This window comes from Larus michahellis, chromosome 8 (genome assembly GCF_964199755.1).
Source record: "Larus michahellis chromosome 8, bLarMic1.1, whole genome shotgun sequence".
NCBI classification, from domain to species: Eukaryota; Metazoa; Chordata; class Aves; order Charadriiformes; family Laridae; genus Larus; species Larus michahellis.
This window is the reverse complement of record NC_133903.1, coordinates 7,306,333-7,327,455: the sequence shown is the minus strand read 5'-3', so window position 1 is coordinate 7,327,455 and position 21,123 is coordinate 7,306,333. Positions and strand designations below refer to the sequence as shown.

At 54.6% G+C, this 21,123-nt stretch overlaps 1 protein-coding gene across 3 annotated transcripts in view; it reads right to left on the bottom strand.

Moving 5' to 3' along the window:
• Positions 1–297: 297 nt before the first annotated feature.
• The window catches only part of NHERF2 (NHERF family PDZ scaffold protein 2), a 42,612-nt gene continuing 21,786 nt past the window's right edge, over positions 298–21,123 (bottom strand). The window contains exons 3-8 of one of the 3 annotated variants that reach the window (XR_012588573.1): positions 14,149–14,325; positions 10,517–10,670; positions 7,582–7,625; positions 6,847–6,909; positions 2,887–3,136; positions 298–2,305 (exon numbers count right to left, since the gene is read on the bottom strand). Coding sequence is in view for 1 of the 3 variants with exons in the window: in XM_074596504.1 (XP_074452605.1) it covers positions 2,978–3,136; positions 6,847–6,909; positions 7,582–7,625; positions 10,517–10,670; positions 14,149–14,325 (597 nt within the window). In the remaining 2 variants the exon portion in view is untranslated. Of the gene's footprint in view, positions 3,137–6,846; positions 6,910–7,581; positions 7,626–10,516; positions 10,671–14,148; positions 14,326–21,123 lie in introns of all 3 variants that reach the window. The other 2 variants (XR_012588574.1, XM_074596504.1) reach the window with 2 other exon arrangements.

The following is a 21,123-nucleotide window of genomic DNA, read 5'->3' as shown; positions in this document are numbered from 1 at the left end:
GGGTGCAGGAGACAAGCCAGCATCGCGCTCTGTTCAGTGTGTGCCAGCAAGGGTTACAGTGGCCACAGGAGCCGGGCTAGTGCGCGCCTCAGAAGCTGACGGAAGGGACACCACCGCCATCTCTGTTTTGTTCTTCAAAGAAAGGGCAGTGCTGACTTCATTGTAGAGCTTCAAAGGATTAATTTCAGCTACTCTTTTAACCAGGCAAGGGAGGAAGCAAAGTTTATAATGTGCTAAAGAAGGCTGTAATTCCGCTCTGAAGTTCCCTACCAAACAGATGAGGAACGAGCAAATAAGTACTTGGTACATGGGAAAACGAAGTTTATTACTGACATTACAGTGTACATTATGTTTTTACAATGTAGCTGACAGCCTTATACTTTATTGATTTTTTTTTTTTCCAAGTTAAATGTACAGGAACTGAATAATTGCTACTGAGCTACAAGATGTCTGAAATACGATAAGTGCTTTAACCAGGAGCAGTTTCCATGGGTGAAGCAGAGATTAAGATTTTAAAATCTTATCAGTACAGATTTGCACACCTGATTTCTTTTGATCTGCATTCAAAACTACGTGTTCTTCCCCTCCCCCGCCAACTGCAGTGGTCCAGTCCTGTATGAGAAATGCGGTATTTACAAACAGGTCTTTGCTCTCTGACATGCATCGGAGAGTGTGACATTTAGGTCAGTGTAATGGGGAACGCTCTGCCCTGCGCAGACCGGGGCACTGCCTGGTGTTTGGCTATGGAGGCACGGGAAGCAACGTGCATACCATGAAAAAGAAGGGCTCCTTCAAAAGATTACTGATTTATAGACGCAGATAGTTTGGGGGCCAAAAAAAAGAGAGCAGATAATCGTCTTTGAAGTGGGGTAGGGAAGAGGTGTCTTGTTAATGGCAGAGTCCTGGAGGGGAAGCAAAGCTCTCCGCATCCTGAGCCATCGTCCTGCTGCCAGTCTCGTCACCAATAGCCAAACACCTGCACCATTTCCTCTCCAAAGTCATCATTTTTCAACCTGTTCAGCCCATCAACATTCCTAAAAGATAACTTTCGTCAAAGAGAACTCATCTCCTTCACCCCTGAGGCTTCCCATGCTCTCCTGCAAGCCAGCTAACAGCCACGGGCATCACCTGCTCCCTGGGGTGAAGCCAAATGTCCTGGTCCCTGTTGCTGAGGTCCCCTGCCCTGCACCAACCCACCACTGTGCTGAGCCCCGACCTGCTGCTGAGGAGAGCAGTAAATGTTATAAGGCACCTTTTAGCTCAATACTTAGGAAATACACCCAGACCCGTTACGGTATCCGCAGCTCACTGGGCAAAAATCACCACCTGTTTTTAAAATGGTCCATCGAGGTCCCAGTGATTGCTGCCATTCGCTTTTAGCTGGGGAAAGGGGGTTTGTACTCGACTGTCCTGTTGTGCCCAGTCCCTTCCCGCTGCTGCCTTGGCATTTGAGCTGAAATACCGGGCAGCCACCGTGGCTGGGCCTGGGGGGCTGCGGGAGGGCAGGAGGGACGGGGACAGCCCCGTCACCGCCGGTACCCTGCCCTGGTGAAACACCTCTGTCTGTAACCTCTGAGAGCACACTAGTTCAGCTTAGTCATCTTCCCCCGTTTACAGCCAAAGGCAAGTAATAAAGACCTCAAAGGGGCTTAATTTGTGACATTTTAAAGATATATTTTTGAGGCTCTAATACCAAGAGCAGGGTTTTTTTAGAGGAGACCACAGAAAGCCAAAGCGAGTGCCCGCTCCATCACGCCGCTGCTTGCTTCGTAGCCAGCCCCACGGAGACCCCACGGCTTCGGAGGACGCCCTCCCGATGGCGAGACAGACTCAGTTATGCTCAGGGGCTGGAGGCATCATGTGCCAGCCCAGAAGTAACAAACCAGGTGGGACCCAGACCCTGCTCCAGAACCCAGCACCCAGCCACGGCTGAGCCCCGCTCCCCCAGCGCCAAGCCCCCAGCTGGAGATAGATCCCTGCTGGAAACAGAAGCTGGGATGTGCTCACTTCCAAGTCCATCCAAAGAGGTTTTGTAGCATCTTGTGGCTCTTGTCTTCTTGCAAGGCTGCCGGGGCCGGGCCAGCAGCATGGCTCCTCGCACCATGGGGCAGGACTGGCCCTGCTCCCTGCCTTCCCCGGCTGCATCGACGGCTGCAAATGGTGAGGGCTGCGGCATTTGGGCTGTTGGGTTTGGGTTTTGTTTTTAAATCCTGCCCTCTCCCCTCTGCAGAGCTGTCGGGGACGAAAATGGGGCTTTTATTGCCAGGGCAGAAGTCACTGGTGGAGAGGGACGTTCCTAAACTAACTGGAAACATATGGGGCTTCATTAAAAAAAAGAAAACCCAAAAACAAAAACAACAAACCAAACTACTTCGTTTCAATAGCAAAGCCAACAAGAGCGATTTACAGCCACTGTCCCGTTTTCCCATCGTGTGAGTAATTAACGCTGCAGACGGGGTGCCGGGGAGGGGGTGCCATGTACACCCCACCCTGCAGACCCCCACCACGGCGGGGGGCGACGAGGCCGTCAGACATTTGCACAGGGGCACAGAGCATCCCACGGGGCTCAGTCTGGGACACCCGCAAAACCAAAACAAGCACCCCATTAAAAAAAAAAAAAAAAAAAAAGTAATAGAAGCCTAAATGATGCAGGTAAGAAACAAGAGTTAAACTCTTCCAGTCTTTTCTCATAGGAACGGGGGATGGTGGGCAGCCAGAGCCGGGATGAAGAGCAAGCAAGAAAAGGAGCTTTGGTCACATTTGTCGTATGAGAATCGCTGGTGAGTAACAATAATAATAATAATAATAAAAAATAAAAAAAAAAAAGGACTTTAAAATACGCCTTGTAAAAGCAACCAGTGAAGAGCAGAGCACAAAGCATCTCACATGGACACTGAAGGACAGGGCGTAGGCACCTCAGAAACGTCCGAGCTGGGGCAGGGGCAGGAGAACGGCGGACGGCAGCCACCAGCAAGGCTCAGAAATTGCTGAAAATCTCTCGCTTCTTGTTCCAGTCCATCTGCGGAGCTCTCTTCTTCACCCGCTTGGCCCGCACCTTCTCCTTGGCCTCGGCAGCCGTTGGGCTCAGGCTCAGCCCGCTCTCCTCAAACGGGTCTTTCTTCTCCGCGTCTCCATCCTGCGTGGAGAAGGGAGAAAAGATGTCAGCCCTTGGCAGCATCCCCCGCAGCGCCGCGAGCACGGCCATGGTGTCCTGCAGCGTTTCACCCTGCACGGCCCCGGGAGAGGCGTTACCTCCAGCCTGCACGATAAGCAAATGCGCAGGGGTGGCTTTTTTTGGAGCAGAAGGTCAAAGTCCCACCCCCGTGCCGTGTCTGTGGTTCCACTGGCAGCGGCAGCATCCGTGTGGCCACGAAGTTAATTACTACATTGCGTTTTGTGGTTGGTTCCCCCCCCGCCTGAAGAATGTGTGGCTGCCACGGCTGGAAGTGGAAAAGCAGAAATACAGAAGCTGCTGCCAGAGGGGAAACAAGCTGCTCCGCTTGTCTGCTGGGAAAATGAAAAATAAGCCCCTGGTGAAGGCAAAAAGCAGGGATGAGGGAACAAGCGGGGTGAGCCTCGGGGCTCGCAGGGAGGGGTTGTGGCAAAGGGTCCCCTGTGTTCGCCCACCCGAGCACCCGTTTGCTCCAAGAGCAGCCACGGCTGACCGAGGCGGGGATGGGGCTGCGTGGGAGGACGGCAGATCCTGCCTGTGTGCCCGGCTGGCCATGCCCTGCACGGCCACCGTCACGCGCCAGTCAAGGCAGTATTTGCTTTGGGAATTGTATAGGAAAAAAAAAAAAAAAAAAAACAAACGCATCTTTCCATCTGCTTAAAAGAAGTACTTTTATAATAAGAAAATTAACTTTCTTTTCTAAAGTAACTGACACCACAGCAATGTGTCCTCAAGCCGGGAGCCCCAGGTGCCCCCTCTGCTAGCCCTGACCCTCTTGTTCCTGCAGTAGGTGAAGGATGGCCACCACGTCCTCAGGGTACAATTAACATCCTGGTCAAAATACTTTCATTCCATTGCATCCCTGCTGGGGATGGACCCAGCACCGGGTCTCCCGGGTCCCTCAAACCCCACGGGTCTGAGAAGCATCGTCCCTGGCAGGACTTGGTTCACCAGAGCTGGTTTTAGGAGGCAGCACACTCCACAGCAGGTGCAATCTAAAGCTTCGGCTTCATGGATCACATCTCTCCTGAGGCTTTGCCAGGTCTCAGTGCCAGGCAGGATGGAGGTGCCCGAGGAGACCAGTTCGGGGAGAAGCGGCTGCACCCTGGAGCTGCGCAGCCGTGCTCAGCAAGCACCACGCTTGCGTCAATAGTGGACAAACATACAGAATCAAGACCTTCGGTTCTAAGGAAACACTTTAAAGCCTGCCTACTCACACTGCTGCCCTACCACACAGGCGAAACTCCCAAATAATGATTTCACAAACCCTGCTGATAACCATGGGCAGGTCTTCCACCAGCGCTGCAAGATAATGGCTCCAGCTTTGCTTACGAACGCAAACTGAACGGGGCGGTGGCCTGAATGAGCTCGTCAGGCTACAAGCTGGGGGGCAGAGCCACAGGCAACCCCCCACCACTCCTCAGGGACTCCGGTTTCTACTACAGAGGTGGGACAGCAATCTCTGAAACAGCCCAAAGGTGACAAGTGTAGGGTCCTGCACTTGGGGAGGAAGAATGTCAGGCACCAGTATAGGTTAGGGGTGGACCTGCTGGAAAGCAGCTCTGAAGAAAAGGATCTGGGGGTCTTGGTAGACGGTAAATTATCCATGAGCAAGCCATGTGCCCTTGTCGCCAAGAAGGCCAACGGAATTCTGGGCTGCATAGGGAAGAGTGTGACCAGCAGGTCAAGGGAGGTCATTCTCCCGCTCTGCCCTGCACTGGTGAGGCCACAACTGGAGTACTGTGTCCAGCTCTGGGCTCCCCAGTTCAAGAGAGACGGGGAACTACTGGAGAGAGTCCAGTGTAGGGCAACTAAGATGACTGAGGGATTGGAGCATCTCCCTTATGAGGAAAGGCTGAGAGAGCTGGGACTCTTCAGCCTGGAGAAGAGAAGGCTGAGGGGACACCTTATTAATGTTTACAAGTACCTAAAGGGTGGGTTTAAGGAGGATGGAGCCAGACTCTTTTCAGTGGTTCCCAGTAACAGGACGAGGGGTAACAGGCACAAGCTGGAACATAGGAAGTTCCGAACAAATATGAGAAAAAACTTCTTTACGGTGAGGGTGACAGAGCACTGGAACAGGCTGCCCAGGGAGGTTGGGGAGTCCCCTTCTCTGGAGACTTTCAAGACTCAAGACCCGCCTGGATGCAGTCCTGAGTGATGTGCTCTGGGCAATCCTGCTTTAGCAGGGGAGTTGGACTAGATGATCTCTAGAGGTCCCTCCCAGCTCTGAAAAATTCCGGGTTGACTCCATGGGAGGAACCGCAATGTTCAGGCAGCAGGACACTGCCCGGTTTTCCAAAGGCAGCAGCCATTGGATCAGGATATGTATTATTTAATGGTCAGAGAGAAACGGAGATGCCAGACTGCAGGCGTTTGGCCACAGCTCTCGGACGCAGCTGGCGCTCGAGATGTTTTAGAGGCTCTGGGTGCGCAGCGGAGGCTGCGTGAGCACTTGCTGCCGTCAGACTCCCACTCCCAGCCGTCTCGGGACAGGGGACAGCACAAGCACTGACAACCAGCTGGGAGCCCACAGAGCACCTGCGCGGACGCATTCCTCTATTTGTAGCAGAGCCTCATGCTAAAGATAATTTTTTGAGCACTTTAGAAATCCCCTACTTATTATTTTAAGAAAAAGATAATACTGGCTATATTAACAACACCGAGATAATACCAATCGATGCGTTGGTGTTTACTTTTGGTGGCTGATTCACCTTGCACAGCGAGGTCCGCCTCTGCTCTGGCCCTTTGCTGCCAGGCTGCACCAGAGAAACAGCCCCAGCCCCGCGGGTCACCAAATCCACGCTCCTCCCATCTCGAGCATCTGCTATAAACGCTCTGATAAATTCACTGTGCTCCAAGCTAAAAGCAATCTGGCTTGTTTTTTTTTTTCTTTCAAATTTTAGCCTGCCTTGTTCCTGTTAGCAGCACTTGTACCTCGCAGCTCTGCTCCTCCTGCCCTCCCGGCTTCCCAGCCTCGCAGCTCCTCAGTATAATTACACTTAAGATCCAAAACTCCTGTAGACATCCTTTCATCTTACACCTCCTTTCAAATTATTCAAGTCACTGCCCAACGAGGCGCCAATTAACTTGCTGCCGTTACCCCTTGACGTTCTCCTCTGCTCGGTTTGGGGCAGTGCCATCTCCCTGAGGTCACGATGCCCGAAGGGACGAGCACGCGTGAGTCCTCCCAGAGCCAGGATGGAGCACGCCATCTGCACCCTCACAAAACTCGTCCATTAATAGGGGACACCTGTTGCTGATGGCAGAGGCCACACGACCCCTGTGAGTTTTTCTGTCCCCTGGACAAAGAGGAGAAAGAACACCGCTGTGACAGCGGCTCATGCTGCCACCGCACACGTCACCCTGAGGGTCCCAAGCCCTCGACCAGCCAGCTGAAGGAATTATTGATCCATCCCAGCAACGTGGCCACCTCCACGCTGGAACCAGCAGCTGCTGACAGCTCCAGCTCCATTTCGTGCACATACCCAGTGCAAGGAATGGATGGAAACTCTGGATTTCGCTTGCTGGATGGATACAAGCGTACCCAAGTCCACGAGACAAAACTGAAAATGCAGTGGAAAGCATAGTTACACAGTATACACAGTATCGTAAGGCAAGTGTGTACCTATAATAGTATGTAAAAGGGGGGGTTGGATATTTGGGGCTTTTACCTCCGATTCCTTCCCAGGACTTTGAAGGTCACTGTGAGATGAAGATGTGGATCCTCCATTCAGCTGGTGGAAATTAAAACGTTAGTCCAGTTTGCCCAAAGACAGAATTAGAAAGAAAATAAAAAGCTAGGCAGAAAAATGCTCCAGCCCGGTGGGGACAGACATCCCAGTCACCCTGCCAGGCTGAGAGCAACGCCTGGCTTGTGCAGGGACGGGAACAGAGCCCGGAGGGGAGGGTCCTGCCGAAGGGACCCTGCACGCACATGTGTACACACACACACTCTTGTGTGCACACCCGGGAGCTCCCTGGGATTTGCTCCCTGCTCTCCCGCATCCCCGCGCTGGGCAGAGCGTGGTCCCCGTCCTGCCAGCACTGGGCAACCGCACACCTCGTCCCTCTGTCACCGGGATCACTGAGTAAAACAGGGCTGAAACCAGCCTTGTTCAACGCCTAAATTAAAGCTGCAGCAGGAAGCAATTAAAATCAGCCCGCAGCAGTTAAGCAGAGCTAAACGAGCCCTGGGGACATTATGAGCATCCCTCTCTGCTCTGCAGGCTGGCAAGTCAACCCGACAGGCTCAGTGTCACAGGTGGGAGCCAAGGAAAACTGGCTTGCCGGGAGTCTGGCCTCTCACCCCTGGTCCCTCTTGGTCACTCCAACATGTTCCCCTAAACTGAGCTAACCCGGGATGCTGCCCAGCCCCCCCGGCCATCCTCAAGCAGGCAAGTACTCACCTGAGTCTGTGCGGATCCATTTGTCATGGGCTGAGGTACCACACCTAGAGACCACATAAACAAAATACGCAGTAAATACACTCAGCTGGGATTGTTGGCCTCAGGTCCCAGGCAAGCAGCCCTCAGCATCGCCCACCTGGCCATCCCAAGCCTGTTTGCTCCCTTGCCCACCCCACCAGCTCAGCGTGTCTTGTCTCTTGACTTTGTCCTGTGCTGCTTCTGAGCCCTGTCCATCCCCCTTGTGCCCTTTGTGAACCAAATTCTTTCCAGTTCCTCCGTCTTCATAGAATCATAAAATAGTTTGGGTTGGAACGGACCTTTAAAGGCCATCTAGTCCAACCCCCCTGCAATGAGCAGGGACATCTCCAGTTAGATCAGGTTGCTCAGAGCCCCGTCCAACCTGACCTGGAATGTTTCCAGGGATGGGGCATCTCCCACCTCTCTGGGCAACCCGGGCCAGTGCTTCACCACCCTCACTGTAAAAAATTTCTTCCTTATATCTCGTCTAAATCTACCCTCTTTTAGTTTAAAACTATTACCCCTTGTCCTGTCGCAACGGGCCCTGCTAAAAAGTTCATCCTCATCTATCTTATAAGCCCCCTTTAAGCACTGACAGGCCACAATAAGGTCTCCATTTCATTTCACCCTGCTTTCATTAGAAGAAAACACCTTCCAGGAAGGGGACGAAGTAACTTCCTTCTATGAGCGCTAGATTCAGCGCGCTCCCATTTTTTTGACTGTTAAGTAATTAAATCAAAATTTTTTGACTGTTAAGCTGTCTAATCAGAAACCTTAAAAACCAACCCAACGCTCAGTGCCGAAATCAGCATCTTGTTGGCGTCACAACAGCGTGCGGCAAACAACCCGCTCCTCAGATACCACGGCTTTTTTTTTTTTTTTTTTTCTCACTTCCAACAATTCACACCAACAGTATTCCACACAATGGCAAATTTTATGCAGACAAGCTGCCAGTCACCAAGATCAAGTCATTGCTAAAGGCATTACCATGTCTCATCTGTCCCAGGCTAACAGATGTGTTAATTGTGAGAGGATTAATAACTGAATTATGTCGAGCATGAACGCTACTCGGGGCAAAGCCCTCACTCTGTGCGTGTCTCCAGCAGAAGACAATGATGTGGATGCACATCACTCTGTAACCCAAAATCCAGTGAAGCAAGAGCGGTGGCACGGTGCCAAAGGCGGCTGGCAACTGCAGAAACCCAGGGCAGCTAGTTGCACAGCTCCAAAGCCATCGCCTCCCTGCACCCCGTACGGATACAGCTGGGATCTCCAAAGGGTCGATTTGGGGGCTGCATCAGTGTGAGCTGCAGGGATTCCTAACGCAAATCACGGCATCTTTGCCTTTAAAAAAACCAAACTCAAGTCATCATTTTGAGAGCACGCTGGTGCAAAAGCCTCAGTTATGGTGTTGGGATCCTTGAGTACTGTGTCATACAGACTCGTGTTTACAGTACGGTAAGATCTGGGCAACGGTCATCAGAAGAAAGTCAGCTCACAGCAGAAATGATGCTAAAATTATTTACGTGAGAAGCAAGCTTCAAATCACAAGCAATATTGAAGTGGAACTGCGCTTAAAAAAGTAATTTCAAAATTTGGCACGTCTGGAAATATTTTTGTATTTCCTTAATTCTGAAAGGTGCTCTTAAATAGCTCTTAAAATACACTCATTGGCTAAAACGCTGAGGTGCTTAGGATCAGCGGTAAGACATGGAAATTGTCAGCTTGAGGTCAAAGCAGTTTGATTAAAGAGCGCAATTATTATTTCCTCTTATCCTGCAAACAACAGAATTAACCAGAGCACTTTGTCACCTACTGCCCTGTCACCGGCCAGGCAGACCCCATTCTTGATCTCTTGATCGCTGACGAACGCATCGAGACGGCCGCGAGGGCTGCAGAGCCGAGGCAGGGGCTCGAGCACCCCCCGCCCCCGCACCCCCCGGTGTGGCGGTGGCCCTGGCTCTGTCCCCACCCCGGGGAACAAGGGCTCCTTTATCGCTCCTGCCAGCAGACTGCTCTCGCCCCAGCTCCTCCTCGAACCGATGCCCAGCATCTGACACCACTTTCGCCCCGTGCGCTTCTCTGCATTGTTCGACCCGTTTCTTTGGACAAAATCTCCCCATTGAGCATCCCAGGGAGCCAGGGTGCGGATCAGATAAGGAAGAGCTGTATTGGGAAACAGAGCTCCCCATTCAGCCGGGGAGGGGCAGGAGGGGCCGGGGAGCCTCCCGCTCCCTCCCCATCCCGGAGCCGCAGCACAACAGGTTGGGGAGCGGACGGGCAGCTTTCTCTGCCAGGTTTCAACAGCAAGGAAAGCATTTCCTGCAACAGCCACCCCTGTGATCGCCCCAGCGTGAAACCCTTCCCTCTGCGCGCACACGGTGTTTGCTTTGGTGTTTCTCGAGGCACCCTGGGGCTCCTTCGCTGGAGCAAAGGGCGGCGGGGGATTTATTGCCCTTTCTCTCCCAAGACCCCAGCTCAGCACCCCGGGCGGACCGCTCTGCTCCCCCCGACCCCGCGGGGCCACCCCGTCTCCCAGGGTGCGGGTGCTGCAGCCGAAACGGAGGGGCTGGAGGAACTGCCATCGGGAGAGGCTTCCCAGCCCCAACCAGATGGACCGGTCCCATCAGAGCATCCCTCACCGGGCACCCAGCTCCCCCCAAATCCCACTACGCTTTACCTCAGTCACTTTATGGCAGCAAGTTCCTAAGTTAATTATTCACCGTGTAAAAATAAATGTTTTATGGCTACAATAGGGAGCATTCTCACTATTTATAAATAGCTGGGTGGTGCTCAGGAAACTACAGAGGGATGAGACAGAAGGGAAACATGACTCTCCCTCACTTCTGAAATCCCACCCACGACACAGGGAGCCACAGGAACGGCGTAGAGTCACCCAGGGAAAGCGAGGTCTCACCTTTAGTGTGCTCCTCCGTGGGGGTCACCCCCAGCTTCTTGAAGTAATCATCTGTTTCAGGGTCCACCACCAGGAGCCTGGCTTCGTTCTCCCTGGACTTAATGTGGGACACCACCTCTGAGTGCCGCAGGCCTTCCACGTTTATGCCATTCACCTGCAAAGTGACAGCATCAGAACCTAAATCTGTGCCCCCCACAGCAGAGACGCTGCTCACAGACCCCTGGAGCAGACTTCTCATCCCCTGAGTCATGGGATTTTCCTTTTATTAGTTTCCGTTGGGATGACAGGAAGGCTACAGGCTTGTTCCTTTGCCCTCTCAAGCCAGCCACGGCCTCCTACCACCCTGCCACCTACCTGGTGCCTCTGCCAGAGCATCCTTCATGTTACTGCACACCTCTGCCTCTGCCTGCATCCCAAACACATCCATCAGGAATCACGGACCCCAGACTCCACCATCGCCTCACCCACCCAGATCCTGCCAAAACGCTCTGGTTGCCCTCTTTAGTGATTTCAAAGCCAGCCTTCACCTTGGATGTGCCCCAGGGATCTCAGGCTGCCTACGGGGTGCAACCATGTGCACGGGCAGCAGGCTGGGTGCCACTGGTGTGTCCAGCTCCCCGGCCCTGCCCAGCTGTCTGTGGCATCACCACACCATCGTTCATCCCTCCCTGACAGAAAAAACACGTGTATTTCCCATGTCCCCGGCAGGCGAGTCTCTGTGCCTGCTGCACAGATTCATTTCTCCCTTCCCTGCGTGCGAGCCGGGACCTACCAGGGAACGTGATCCTCTGCTCCCGGTTGTTCCCCACAGTGAGGGGACAATTGTGATTTCAAGGCATTGTTCGCGGTGGGGAATGAATCACCCTTTGTCCCGCAGGGGAAGGTCTCCGCGCCGCCCAGCCCCTTGCGGCTGGACCCGCTTTTGTTTGATAAACTCTTTTCACTGCTCCAGCCCGTCTCCAGCAAAGCTCAACCCACCCTTCGCCGCCCATCCTGCCTTTGGCATCTGAAGGCGCCTGCCCACAGGAGAGCAGAGCGATGGGCTAATTCAGCTTGGATGGAGAAGGGGAGAGACCTCTGGTGGGATAGAGATCACCAGGAACGGAGTAACCTCCTCCTTTTAAAAAATAGCTACTCCATTACTACAGCTTTCTAGTCTGGTCTAGTGGGAGGTGTCCCTGCCCAGGGCAGGGGGGTTGGAACTAGATGATCTTTAAGGTCCCTTCCAACCCGAACCATTCTATGATTCTATGTTCTATAAATCAAAGACTTCAGAAATCTGTCCAGCCTTTGTTAGGAGAAGCGGACATAACATTACAACTGCACGCTTTGGATGCACATGCCTGCTCTCCTGCGGGGCCGTCAGGAGAGCAGGTATCACCACCATTGACACGTTTTTATTCCTCTTCCGCCTGCAGGCGGACAGCTGCCGTCTCCCATGCTGGACCCCGAAACACACTGACGCCAGAGCCAGGGACTGAGCCCAGGAGTGGGGTAACCCCATCCCAGCAGCCCCCCAGGGAGCTGAGTTACGCCGGCACGGCATTGCCCCAGCATCTGCAGAACGTGGCAGCCCGTCCCAGGGAAGCAGGACAGTGGATGAGCCTGGTCCTGGCCCAGCCATGGTCCCTCTCGTTGCAAAGTCATGGCTGCATCGCAGCAGGGACAGGCAGACACCACCCCTGGGTCGTGCCCAGGCTGTCGGGGGGCTGGAGACCCTCCTTTGGAGGTCCTTTGGGGTCTCCAGCCCCCCGACAGCCTGGGCACGACCCAGAGGCGGCAGTTGCCCATTCCCACTGCGAAGGGACAAGGCAGGTGAACGCTGCAGAGCCTGAGCTGGGCAGGCTCCAAACTTTGGGTTCCCCTTTGCGTTTCGGATGCCTGAACACAACCCCGGGGCAGAAGCAGGTCCTGAGGGCCAGGATATGGCTGCAAGGGCTGGGATGAAAAGGGACACACACACTGTCCCCCCACCCCCCGCCTCCCCCAGCCCTTCCCAGGCTTTGCATCTCACTGGCTACCGCAGCTGCCGGCTTGTGACCCCTCTCTGTCCCCAGCAGTGTCCCCCAGGGGAAAGGTCACCCCAATTTGCACCCGATGCTCACCCCTGGTTGAGCTCGGCAAGGCGGTGCGGGGCTGCTCTCCCCCCACCCCAGCACCCCCAGCCCACCCAGGGCAGCAGGGCTGGGGGGCATCAAATATTTATCGAAGCCCCAAAGAGCAGGTACGGAGGGGATCAGGTTTCCAAGCTCGCTAGCTCACCCCTTGCCGCTTTGTGTGCGCCAGGCACTCCGCCAAGCACCGATAAATAAATAACACAACCCCTCGCCGTGACACCGCGCTGCTGCCGGCACCCTGCTCCCGGCCCCACACTGCTCCCGGCATTAAACTTTCAGGTGCCGGGAAGAGGCAGCAGCTCCCATGGGCCAGGGGACAATAATTCACGGGGCTAGAAAGCAGGCAAGCGCTTTGGTTTTAGTTATTTCTCCGACTCGCCCGGCTCTGCAGGTTGAGAGTGTTTTCTTCCAGGGAATGCAAACCCCATTCCCGCTCTGAGCCGGCAGCGAGGGCCACGGCTTGGTCCCCACGGGAGGGTTTTGGGGTTCATCCTCCTGGGGAAGGGCCACGCATCCGCCCCTGAGCGGGGGTCCTCCCATGGTGCAGAAGGCAAAGAGGTGATGGCCGCTGTGCCTGGGACACCAGCTGCTGGATCAAGCCCTGCCTGTCCCTCTTCCTGCTCAAGCCCTGCCCAGAGCCCAGGCAGCTCTGGATGGGGGAACCTCATTCTTCAGGAAAAACATAAGATGCGATTCCATCAAAACTTGTGTTGTCCACTACTCTGTGACCAGGAAGCTGCTTCCAAGAGCAGTTTCTCCCCATCTTTCACAATTTTCCATCTTAAAATCTCTGCAAAGGTTTTTTCCCCTCTTTTTACAAACGCCTGCCTGGCAGGCATCAGCTCAGATAGGCAGCACCAATGTGTCCCTACGCCCACAGCAGGACGTCAGACTGGAGTGTGGCTGGGTGGGAGGCCACCCTGTCCCCTGCACTGGTGGTGGGACGGGTCACACGTGTCCCCACACCCCTTTTGCTGCAGTTCCAGCTCCAGCACCAAGTGGCATCAGGCAATGCCACTGAGCGTGCGACTCGCTGTGCTGCAGGGGGGAGATGGGAACCCACCAAGCACCCCATCTGTCCACAGGATCCCGCTGCCACCCCCGAGCCACCTGGATGGGCACAGGGGCGCAGTTCACCTGCTCCGACCCTCCGCTGTGCCAGCCGGAGTCAGCAGCACCGTCTAGATCTCAGCGCTCGCAAGTGCCCGCTTTGAATGAGCTGCCAAAGGACCACGAAGCCACTGCCTAAGCACCCACATGGGTCTTACAGCTCTGTATTACGGAGGAATACAGGGGGGATGTGACGGAAAAGGTCACAAGATGGGGGTTTGTTTCAGCTTCAGGCTTCCCAAGGGTCCCATCACTTCTGCTGTCCCTCTTCCCACCCGTGAAATGGGGACAGGACCCAGCTGCTCCTGCCAGGCTGGGCAGGATCGAACACCCCTGCATGGCATGCGCCGAGGAAACCCCCAGAGGCTCCCCAGGAAAGGAGATGCCGAGCCCCCATGCTGTTACCTCCACCAGCCGGTCCTGGGGCCGCAGCCCCGCTCTGGAGGCCGGTGAGTCGGGGTCGACCGAGCGGATGAACTGCCCCGGCCGGGACTTCTCGCTGTGCAGGTTGAAGCCGTAGCCATTGGGACCTTTCTTCAGGTGGCAGAGACGTGGGCACAGCTCCTTCTGTCCGTTTAAATCCTGATTAACAGAGGAGGGGTTGGGGGGGGGAGACAAAAGATTTAATTTATAGGTCTAGTTTTGCTCTAAAGTAGATGCAATCATAAATAAAGCTACCAAGGAAGCACCGTATCTGCACCCCGTCCTCCCGTTACCCTGAACGGGGACAGCTTAACAAATGAATTTCCTCTCATTGAGTCTATTTTAGAAAATCAATTGTCCGAAACCATTCCAGAAAAATTAAAACAAAACAAAAAATGCATTTCCTTCATCAAAAGCAGCCCAGATAAAGTCCACCCATAAGCCAAGATGCCCCCCGGCAACGGCCGAGCCCCATGGCCACAGCCCCGGACAGGGAGGAACTGAACCCAAGAGCCCGGGCAAAGCACACAGGCCCACCGAGACACTGCATTAACCTTAGTTATTTATTTAAGGCAGTGCCTTGCTCTCGGTCCCAGTGACACTGGCATCGCCTGCAGGTTTGATCACCTCCCAGCGGAGGGGCTTTGGGGACCAGGGTGACGAACCCCACGCCTGATGGCTCCCCGCAGATTGTAAAGGCTGAGCTTGCTGTAGGATGAACAGTACAGGAGCACGCGAAGAGGTTAGCGCCTTCCCCCCATCCCATGGAAAACGCTTTACGTCTCCTCGGGGCAGCTGGGGAGCAACAAACACCAGCTTTTCTCCAGGTCTGCTGGACCCATTACACTCCCTCGGATGCCGTTGCCCCCACCAGCCTCTGCACAGCCCCTTCCAGCCCACACGCTGGGCAGCACCGGCTCACGGCACAGCACCACGTCTCCGGCAAGAACCGCTTTGGAGACAGAGGTTTTCATTTTCATCTGTAGTTTAAGGAAAACACCCCCTGTGGCTGAGTTTTAATCTTTCATTAAAAGAAATGCTGCTCCCCTCCTGCTATCAGACCTTTAATTTTTTTTTTTTCAGATCGCATTTACGATGAAATCTCTTACAGCCCTTCCTTTCAAATTGAAAGCCCACGCAGCAATTTCCTCCACGTTCCCGTCTTTGCCAAAAGGCACCATGAAACACCAAACCTACACCCCCTCCCTTCCTCGGGCAGCTCTGGGGCTCCTACATGCCCCATGCGGGCTTCTCGCTGGAACTGCCTGTGCCGGCAGCTCCTTGCACTCGCAGCACCTTGGGGTTATTTCTGCAAAACACCCTCATTATGGCTTAAAAGCTGCTTCCTCTCCAGGAAGGGCTGCAGGAGCTGAGGACAGCCATGGCTGATGCCCAGCAGACCTGGCCTGGCCACCGCTCACATGGAAAACCCCAATGCCCAAGGGGCTCCAGCTGCACATAGACCCTGTACAGCAAGAGCCAAACAAGCCAAAGGACATTTCCCACTGCCACCGTGGAGCCGGACTATCCGCAGGGTCCTTGCGTGCGTCAATGATGACAGGGAATAACTCCATTTGCAATGATACAAGGCGATTTTGGCCACTGCAAGTCACGGTGGGGCAAATACGGAGGGCAGTGAAGAGCTGAATTAATTCACCAGCACTTGCTGATCTCCCGTGGGGACAGCGGTGACCTGCCAATGGCACCCCCGAGGTGAATACCTGATTCCCACAGGAGGGGCACAGCATCCAAGCCGATCACCGGGCGGCTGGGCACTGCCGGCTCCTGCTGCCGGGGCCACCACGGCTAAGTCACTTCAGGGGCTGATCCCACCTCCTTCATCCCCTCAAAGAAGGAAATTCCCAGAGGAGCGCCAGGCAGGGACACGCAGAGCGGTCACCTGCAAGGACTTGCCGTGCTGGGGAATGGCTCTGCTGCCTTTTTCCTTCGGCATGGCCACGGGGTACCGCCCCTCGCTCCGTACCTACGGGCACCGCATTAATGCAAACAGCAAAACATGACTAATATTACCCATGCATGTCCCTGTCCCCAGCTGGGCTCCCCACTGGGCAGAGCTCAGGGCCAGAGGATCCCCAGACGCACGGGGCATCAGCCGTCACCTGCACCGAGCATGGGCACCGTTGGTGACACAAACACACCCATCCGGGGTGACACTGCTGCCGCTGGCAGGGGACAGAGGCCACAGATGATGAGAGATAAACCCAAATAATCCCAGCAAGAAATACCCACTTCATGCCACGGAGAGCACATGTCCCCATACTGCAAGCCGTGACCATGGCCACCCGGCAAGCAGGGGCTCCGGACACCCCCCAGCACCGACCGCAGGCTCTAATGCAATGGGATGAGACCTGGGGATGGGGTGGGACCTGGGGACGGGGCAAGGGAAGGCAGAGACCCACCGCGATGGCTTCACTGTGGGGGGAATCTCCCCCTTGCCCCAACCCACGGGCACCCGCCGGCTCAACGGGATGTAAATAAACATCCCAGCACAGCTCTCCTCAAGCCGCTTATGAAATACTCAAGCTGGTGGGTTGGAAGAGCTCAGGGGATGGCTCTGGCGTGACTGCAGCCTCCATCCCCACACAGCCCTTTTCTTGGGAACACAAATGCAAAAAAAAAAAAGCCACTATTTTCCCCCCCATCACTTACAGCCACATCTCCCCAGGGCGGCTGACCACACCGAACCGCCTCCTCCATTCCCTCTGCAGCTTGCTGCCTCCCACTGAGCTCTTCCAAACACAGTCCCCGCGGGGCTGGCAGCCTGAACCCCCCGTGGGACCCCAGCCCCGCCGAACCCCAAGGCGGGGAGGTGACAGCAAAGCCTTCCCCAGGGCTGAGCATCAGCGCTCCCCGCCAAAGCAAGGGCTGAAGCTGCACCCATCTGCTCCCACGGGTGCGTGGCGACTGCTGCTCTCTGACGGTGAGCCGTGAGACTGGTGCCAGAGTCCTGGGGCAAAAAAGCAGGGGGAATTTTGGCCACGGATGCAATGCACAGGGAAGACAGAAGTGGATCGGGACCCAGGACCAGCTTGACCAGCCCAATCCCAGCACCTGGGAAGAAAAGAGGGATGCGAGATGACCAGCCCTTGCTGGACGCCAGGTCAGAGCCGCTCAGGATGCCGCCGCTCCGGGCGCAGGAGGGGCACATTGGCCACTCAGATTCCTTGGGGCAGAGCACCAAATGCTTCAAAAAAGCAGTTAAAAATGAGAGCCGCCATCAGCAGCACCCATCGCAGTCTTCGGGGATTGCTTGGACCAGCTGCAAACTGTAGCTGAACATTCACAGAGATTAAAAAAAAGCACGGAGGGAGCTGCAAGAAAAGCCTTACCAACTGCTCACACGCTGCAGCTGAGCTTGCGGGGCACGTGGATGCTACCAGGACAAGTTCTGGGGGAAAAAAGACCCAGAGATACCTGCCCGGGGAGATGTTCTTGGCATCAACACCTCAGTGGACAGATTGGTTCTTAAAAGGGAAAAAATCATCAATGCAACATCTAAATCATCGGTGTGACATCAAGACCAACTGGTGCAACGCTCACCGGATCAATAAAACCCAGCTCCTGCCAAAACAGCTCCCAAAGCGCCTCAGCTACCTGCTCAGTAAAATTCAGGACATACTTTAAAAAGTAAGTAAAAGCCACGACCCCGCGCTCGCATCCTCTCCCTCCGCAGATTTAGCATGCCTGTATTTTTCCCATGGCCCCGGAGCAGTTAGTTCACCCTATCTGCAAATATTTCCAGCTTGCCTTGGAGTTCTTCAAAAAGTGAAGAAAACAGGAAATGATTCAACCGGCCAAAGAGGGTCGGATCCGCGCGACCTTAAAGGATGCACGGGGCTTGGCGCAGCTAGGAAAAGGGGGCACGTCTCACAAGCAGAAGGGAACCCATCCGGGATCACCTATTTGGGTTTAAAAAGCACCTTTTTAAACCATTTTCCTCTCGCGTCGTTTTTACAGGGCCAGAGCTCAGGCAGCAATGGGAAAGCACCGAGAAAAATCACCCAAAAATGCCGCGCTGTAGCTGCCATCCCATCACGGGGATCCCCGGGGCTCAGCAAGCGGCTGCGGGGGGGACATGCCAGCTGGGCCAGTCCCTCTGCCGTCGGGGGATCCCCCGGGATCACCAGTGAAATCAAATTCCTCAACAAATAAACCGCGCAGGGGGAATCTTCGTCTGCAGGATCCCTTTGGCTGCGAGGGTGGCGAGCGGTGCCATGTCCCACACGGGCTGGGCTCCGCTTTCACCACAAAATCTTGAATTCGAGGGCCTTAACCGAAAGGAATTCAAGACCTTTGTTTTTAGAATAAATAAATAAATAAATAATCCCCATTCAGCATCTGTTCTGAGCAGAAATCCTCCGGCAAAACTGCTTATCCCACCACAGAGATGATCCGGGGCTTTCGCAGGGCTCTTAAACCTCCCGACTAACGCAATCCTCGGCCACTGGAAAAAAAAAAAAAAATAGGTCTTAGACCAGAGCTCCACAAAGCCCCTCTCTGGGATTAAGCAAACACCGACGCTCCCTTCGCTTCACCCAGCCCCGAGTACATGCTCAAACACTTCGCCTTACATGCTCTGTTGACACGGAGCTGCTGCGTCTCTTTGCCAGCTCTGCTATTTATTTTTCTTTTCGAGCGGTGCCAGCGTTTCCCTGGTTGTGTTCTGGGAAGATATTTCCTAAGCTCCTGGGGGGATTTTGCCTTTGTGAAACCCAAGCCCTGCGACAAAGCGTTCCCTGTAACGGTGGCACGTTATCTGGGCTCCCAGAAACCCACCGTCGCTCACCTGCGTGCAGAGAAAAACCCCTGCGGAAAGGCTTCGGTATTGCTCCAGAGGCGGCTTTGCTGCCCTTTCACACGCCAAGAACACAAAAGCTTTTTTGTTTAGTTTAGTTAAGTTTAGGTAAGTTAGATTCACATGTATACTAGAAAGTAAAAAAAAAATTAACCGTACCTTTTTGTCTGTTTGCGTGCAGAAGAAACTGCGCGCAAAAAAAAATTGCAAAAGCAGCAATTTATTTTTTTTTTCCCTCTAGGTATCCAGATACTACCGGTGGCCGTTAATTTCACAAATTGTATTAAGAAGCAATAGCATGGCCATGTCATACTCCACCTACAAGTATCAAGTGTCTACACCCATCCACAGGTACACGGGTGTGTGCAGACAAACGCTGCTCGGACGATAAGCTGCATTGCCACACCACCCCTGGAGCTGCTGCTTGAGGCAAATCATTGTCATTTTAGAAGGAAAAAGGTTTCGGAAACGCTGTTCAAGCCAGTCCATTTAGAAATGCACAAACAAGACATTAAATAACAATGAAATACTTTCAAAAAAAAAAACAAAAAACAAAAAACAAAAAACACAAATCAAAACCAAACAGTGGTTGGGTGTTACCAGCTCTCACAATCTCATTGCAACTCCTGCAGCATCTGATGTTTTTTTCCCCCCCTTAGAGTTTCCAGTGCTGCTGCTGCTGGGATCCAGGGTCCCCTGGGGACACCCCCCCCAGCTCACTGGGATGCCACAGCACAGGCTTCGTGCCACCCCCGCGCAGCCCCCTCCAGTGCCCAGGACCCTTCCCGTCTTGGACACCTGGATGTTTCAGGCACACTCCACCATGGTGCCGGTATCATAAATGTCACCGGCTCTGATTAACGAGCAGTTTCCATGCAATTAATTAGCAGCTACCAACCTCCATGCAAGCAGAATCCACTTGCAGAAGCACCAAATCGTTGGCATTTTGGTCTTTTCTGTTTCCTGAAACAAAATCACCTCCTGGATTTTGAGTGGCAGGAAGGAAGCCCCCCGCGCTCCACTGTCCATGCAAAACCCACCTGCCCCTCGAATAGCCCCTCCTTGGCTCCAGCACCCACACACCAGCCCCAGCTCAACGCCGCGAGGCCACCAGTGTCACAGACCTGTTTGCCATCACCGCTGACCCAGCCCCAAGCTCTGGGATGGGGCTGCCCCCCTGCTCCCCCCAGCCCCAGCTCACTGCCTAATCCCTGCCTCCAAACCATCACCCAGAGCCTGACTCGGAGCAGGGCTGGGGATGAAAAAGGGCTTTTCAAAGACCCCCATCACACGGGTGTTAGCACAGGCTTTTGAGCACGATGCAAACTCCCCAGCAGCCCAGCCCTGGCCGACCCAGCCACAGCAGCCGTGGGTCTCTCCCTACCCAGGATGCTCCCAGCCGGCGGCGGCCAAGTCCCAGGACCATCTCCAGCCCCTCCACCCCACAGCTCCCCGCACCGCACAAGCAAATGCACACACTGTGACGGGCTAAACCACCTTGAAAAGGCAGGCTTTGGGGGTTTATTCCAGGAATAAAACACCAGTGTCAGTGTGGACATCTGCCTCTCCCGGGTCTTCCAGGAGAGGAGGAGGAGGAGGGCTGATGTGGATGCCCCATCCCTGGAGGTGTTCAAGACCAGGCTGGATGGGGCTTGGAGCAACCTGGTCTAGTGGGAGGTGTCCCTGCCCAGGGCAGGGGGGCTGGAACTAGATGATCCTTAAGGTCCCTTCCAACCCGAACCATTCTATGATCCTAGGAACACATGCACAGACACAGAGCTAGTCTAGCAGCCAAAGCCAGGTCGGTACCATCTGCTGCAGGAGCCCGGTGGGTCCTGGCACACCGCGGGGCGGAGCAGCTCCTGCAGACCAGCGCGCCGAAGCCACGATGCTGCTGTGCACCTCAGCAAGGGGATTCAACCCCTGAACCTCTTCCAAGGCTGAAGGGATGCTCTCGGCACAGCCGGGAAGCGCACGGCGTCCCACAGCCGCACTGTGAGGAGAACAAGAGCTCTGGCCCCACTTGTCCCCTCGGAATGGGGATTTGCTCAAACCGAGCTGAGCTTATCTGCCAGGGGCATTGATGGCCGCCTTGGCCCCGTCACAGTGCGTAATCACCGGAGATCAGGGCTTGTCACCTA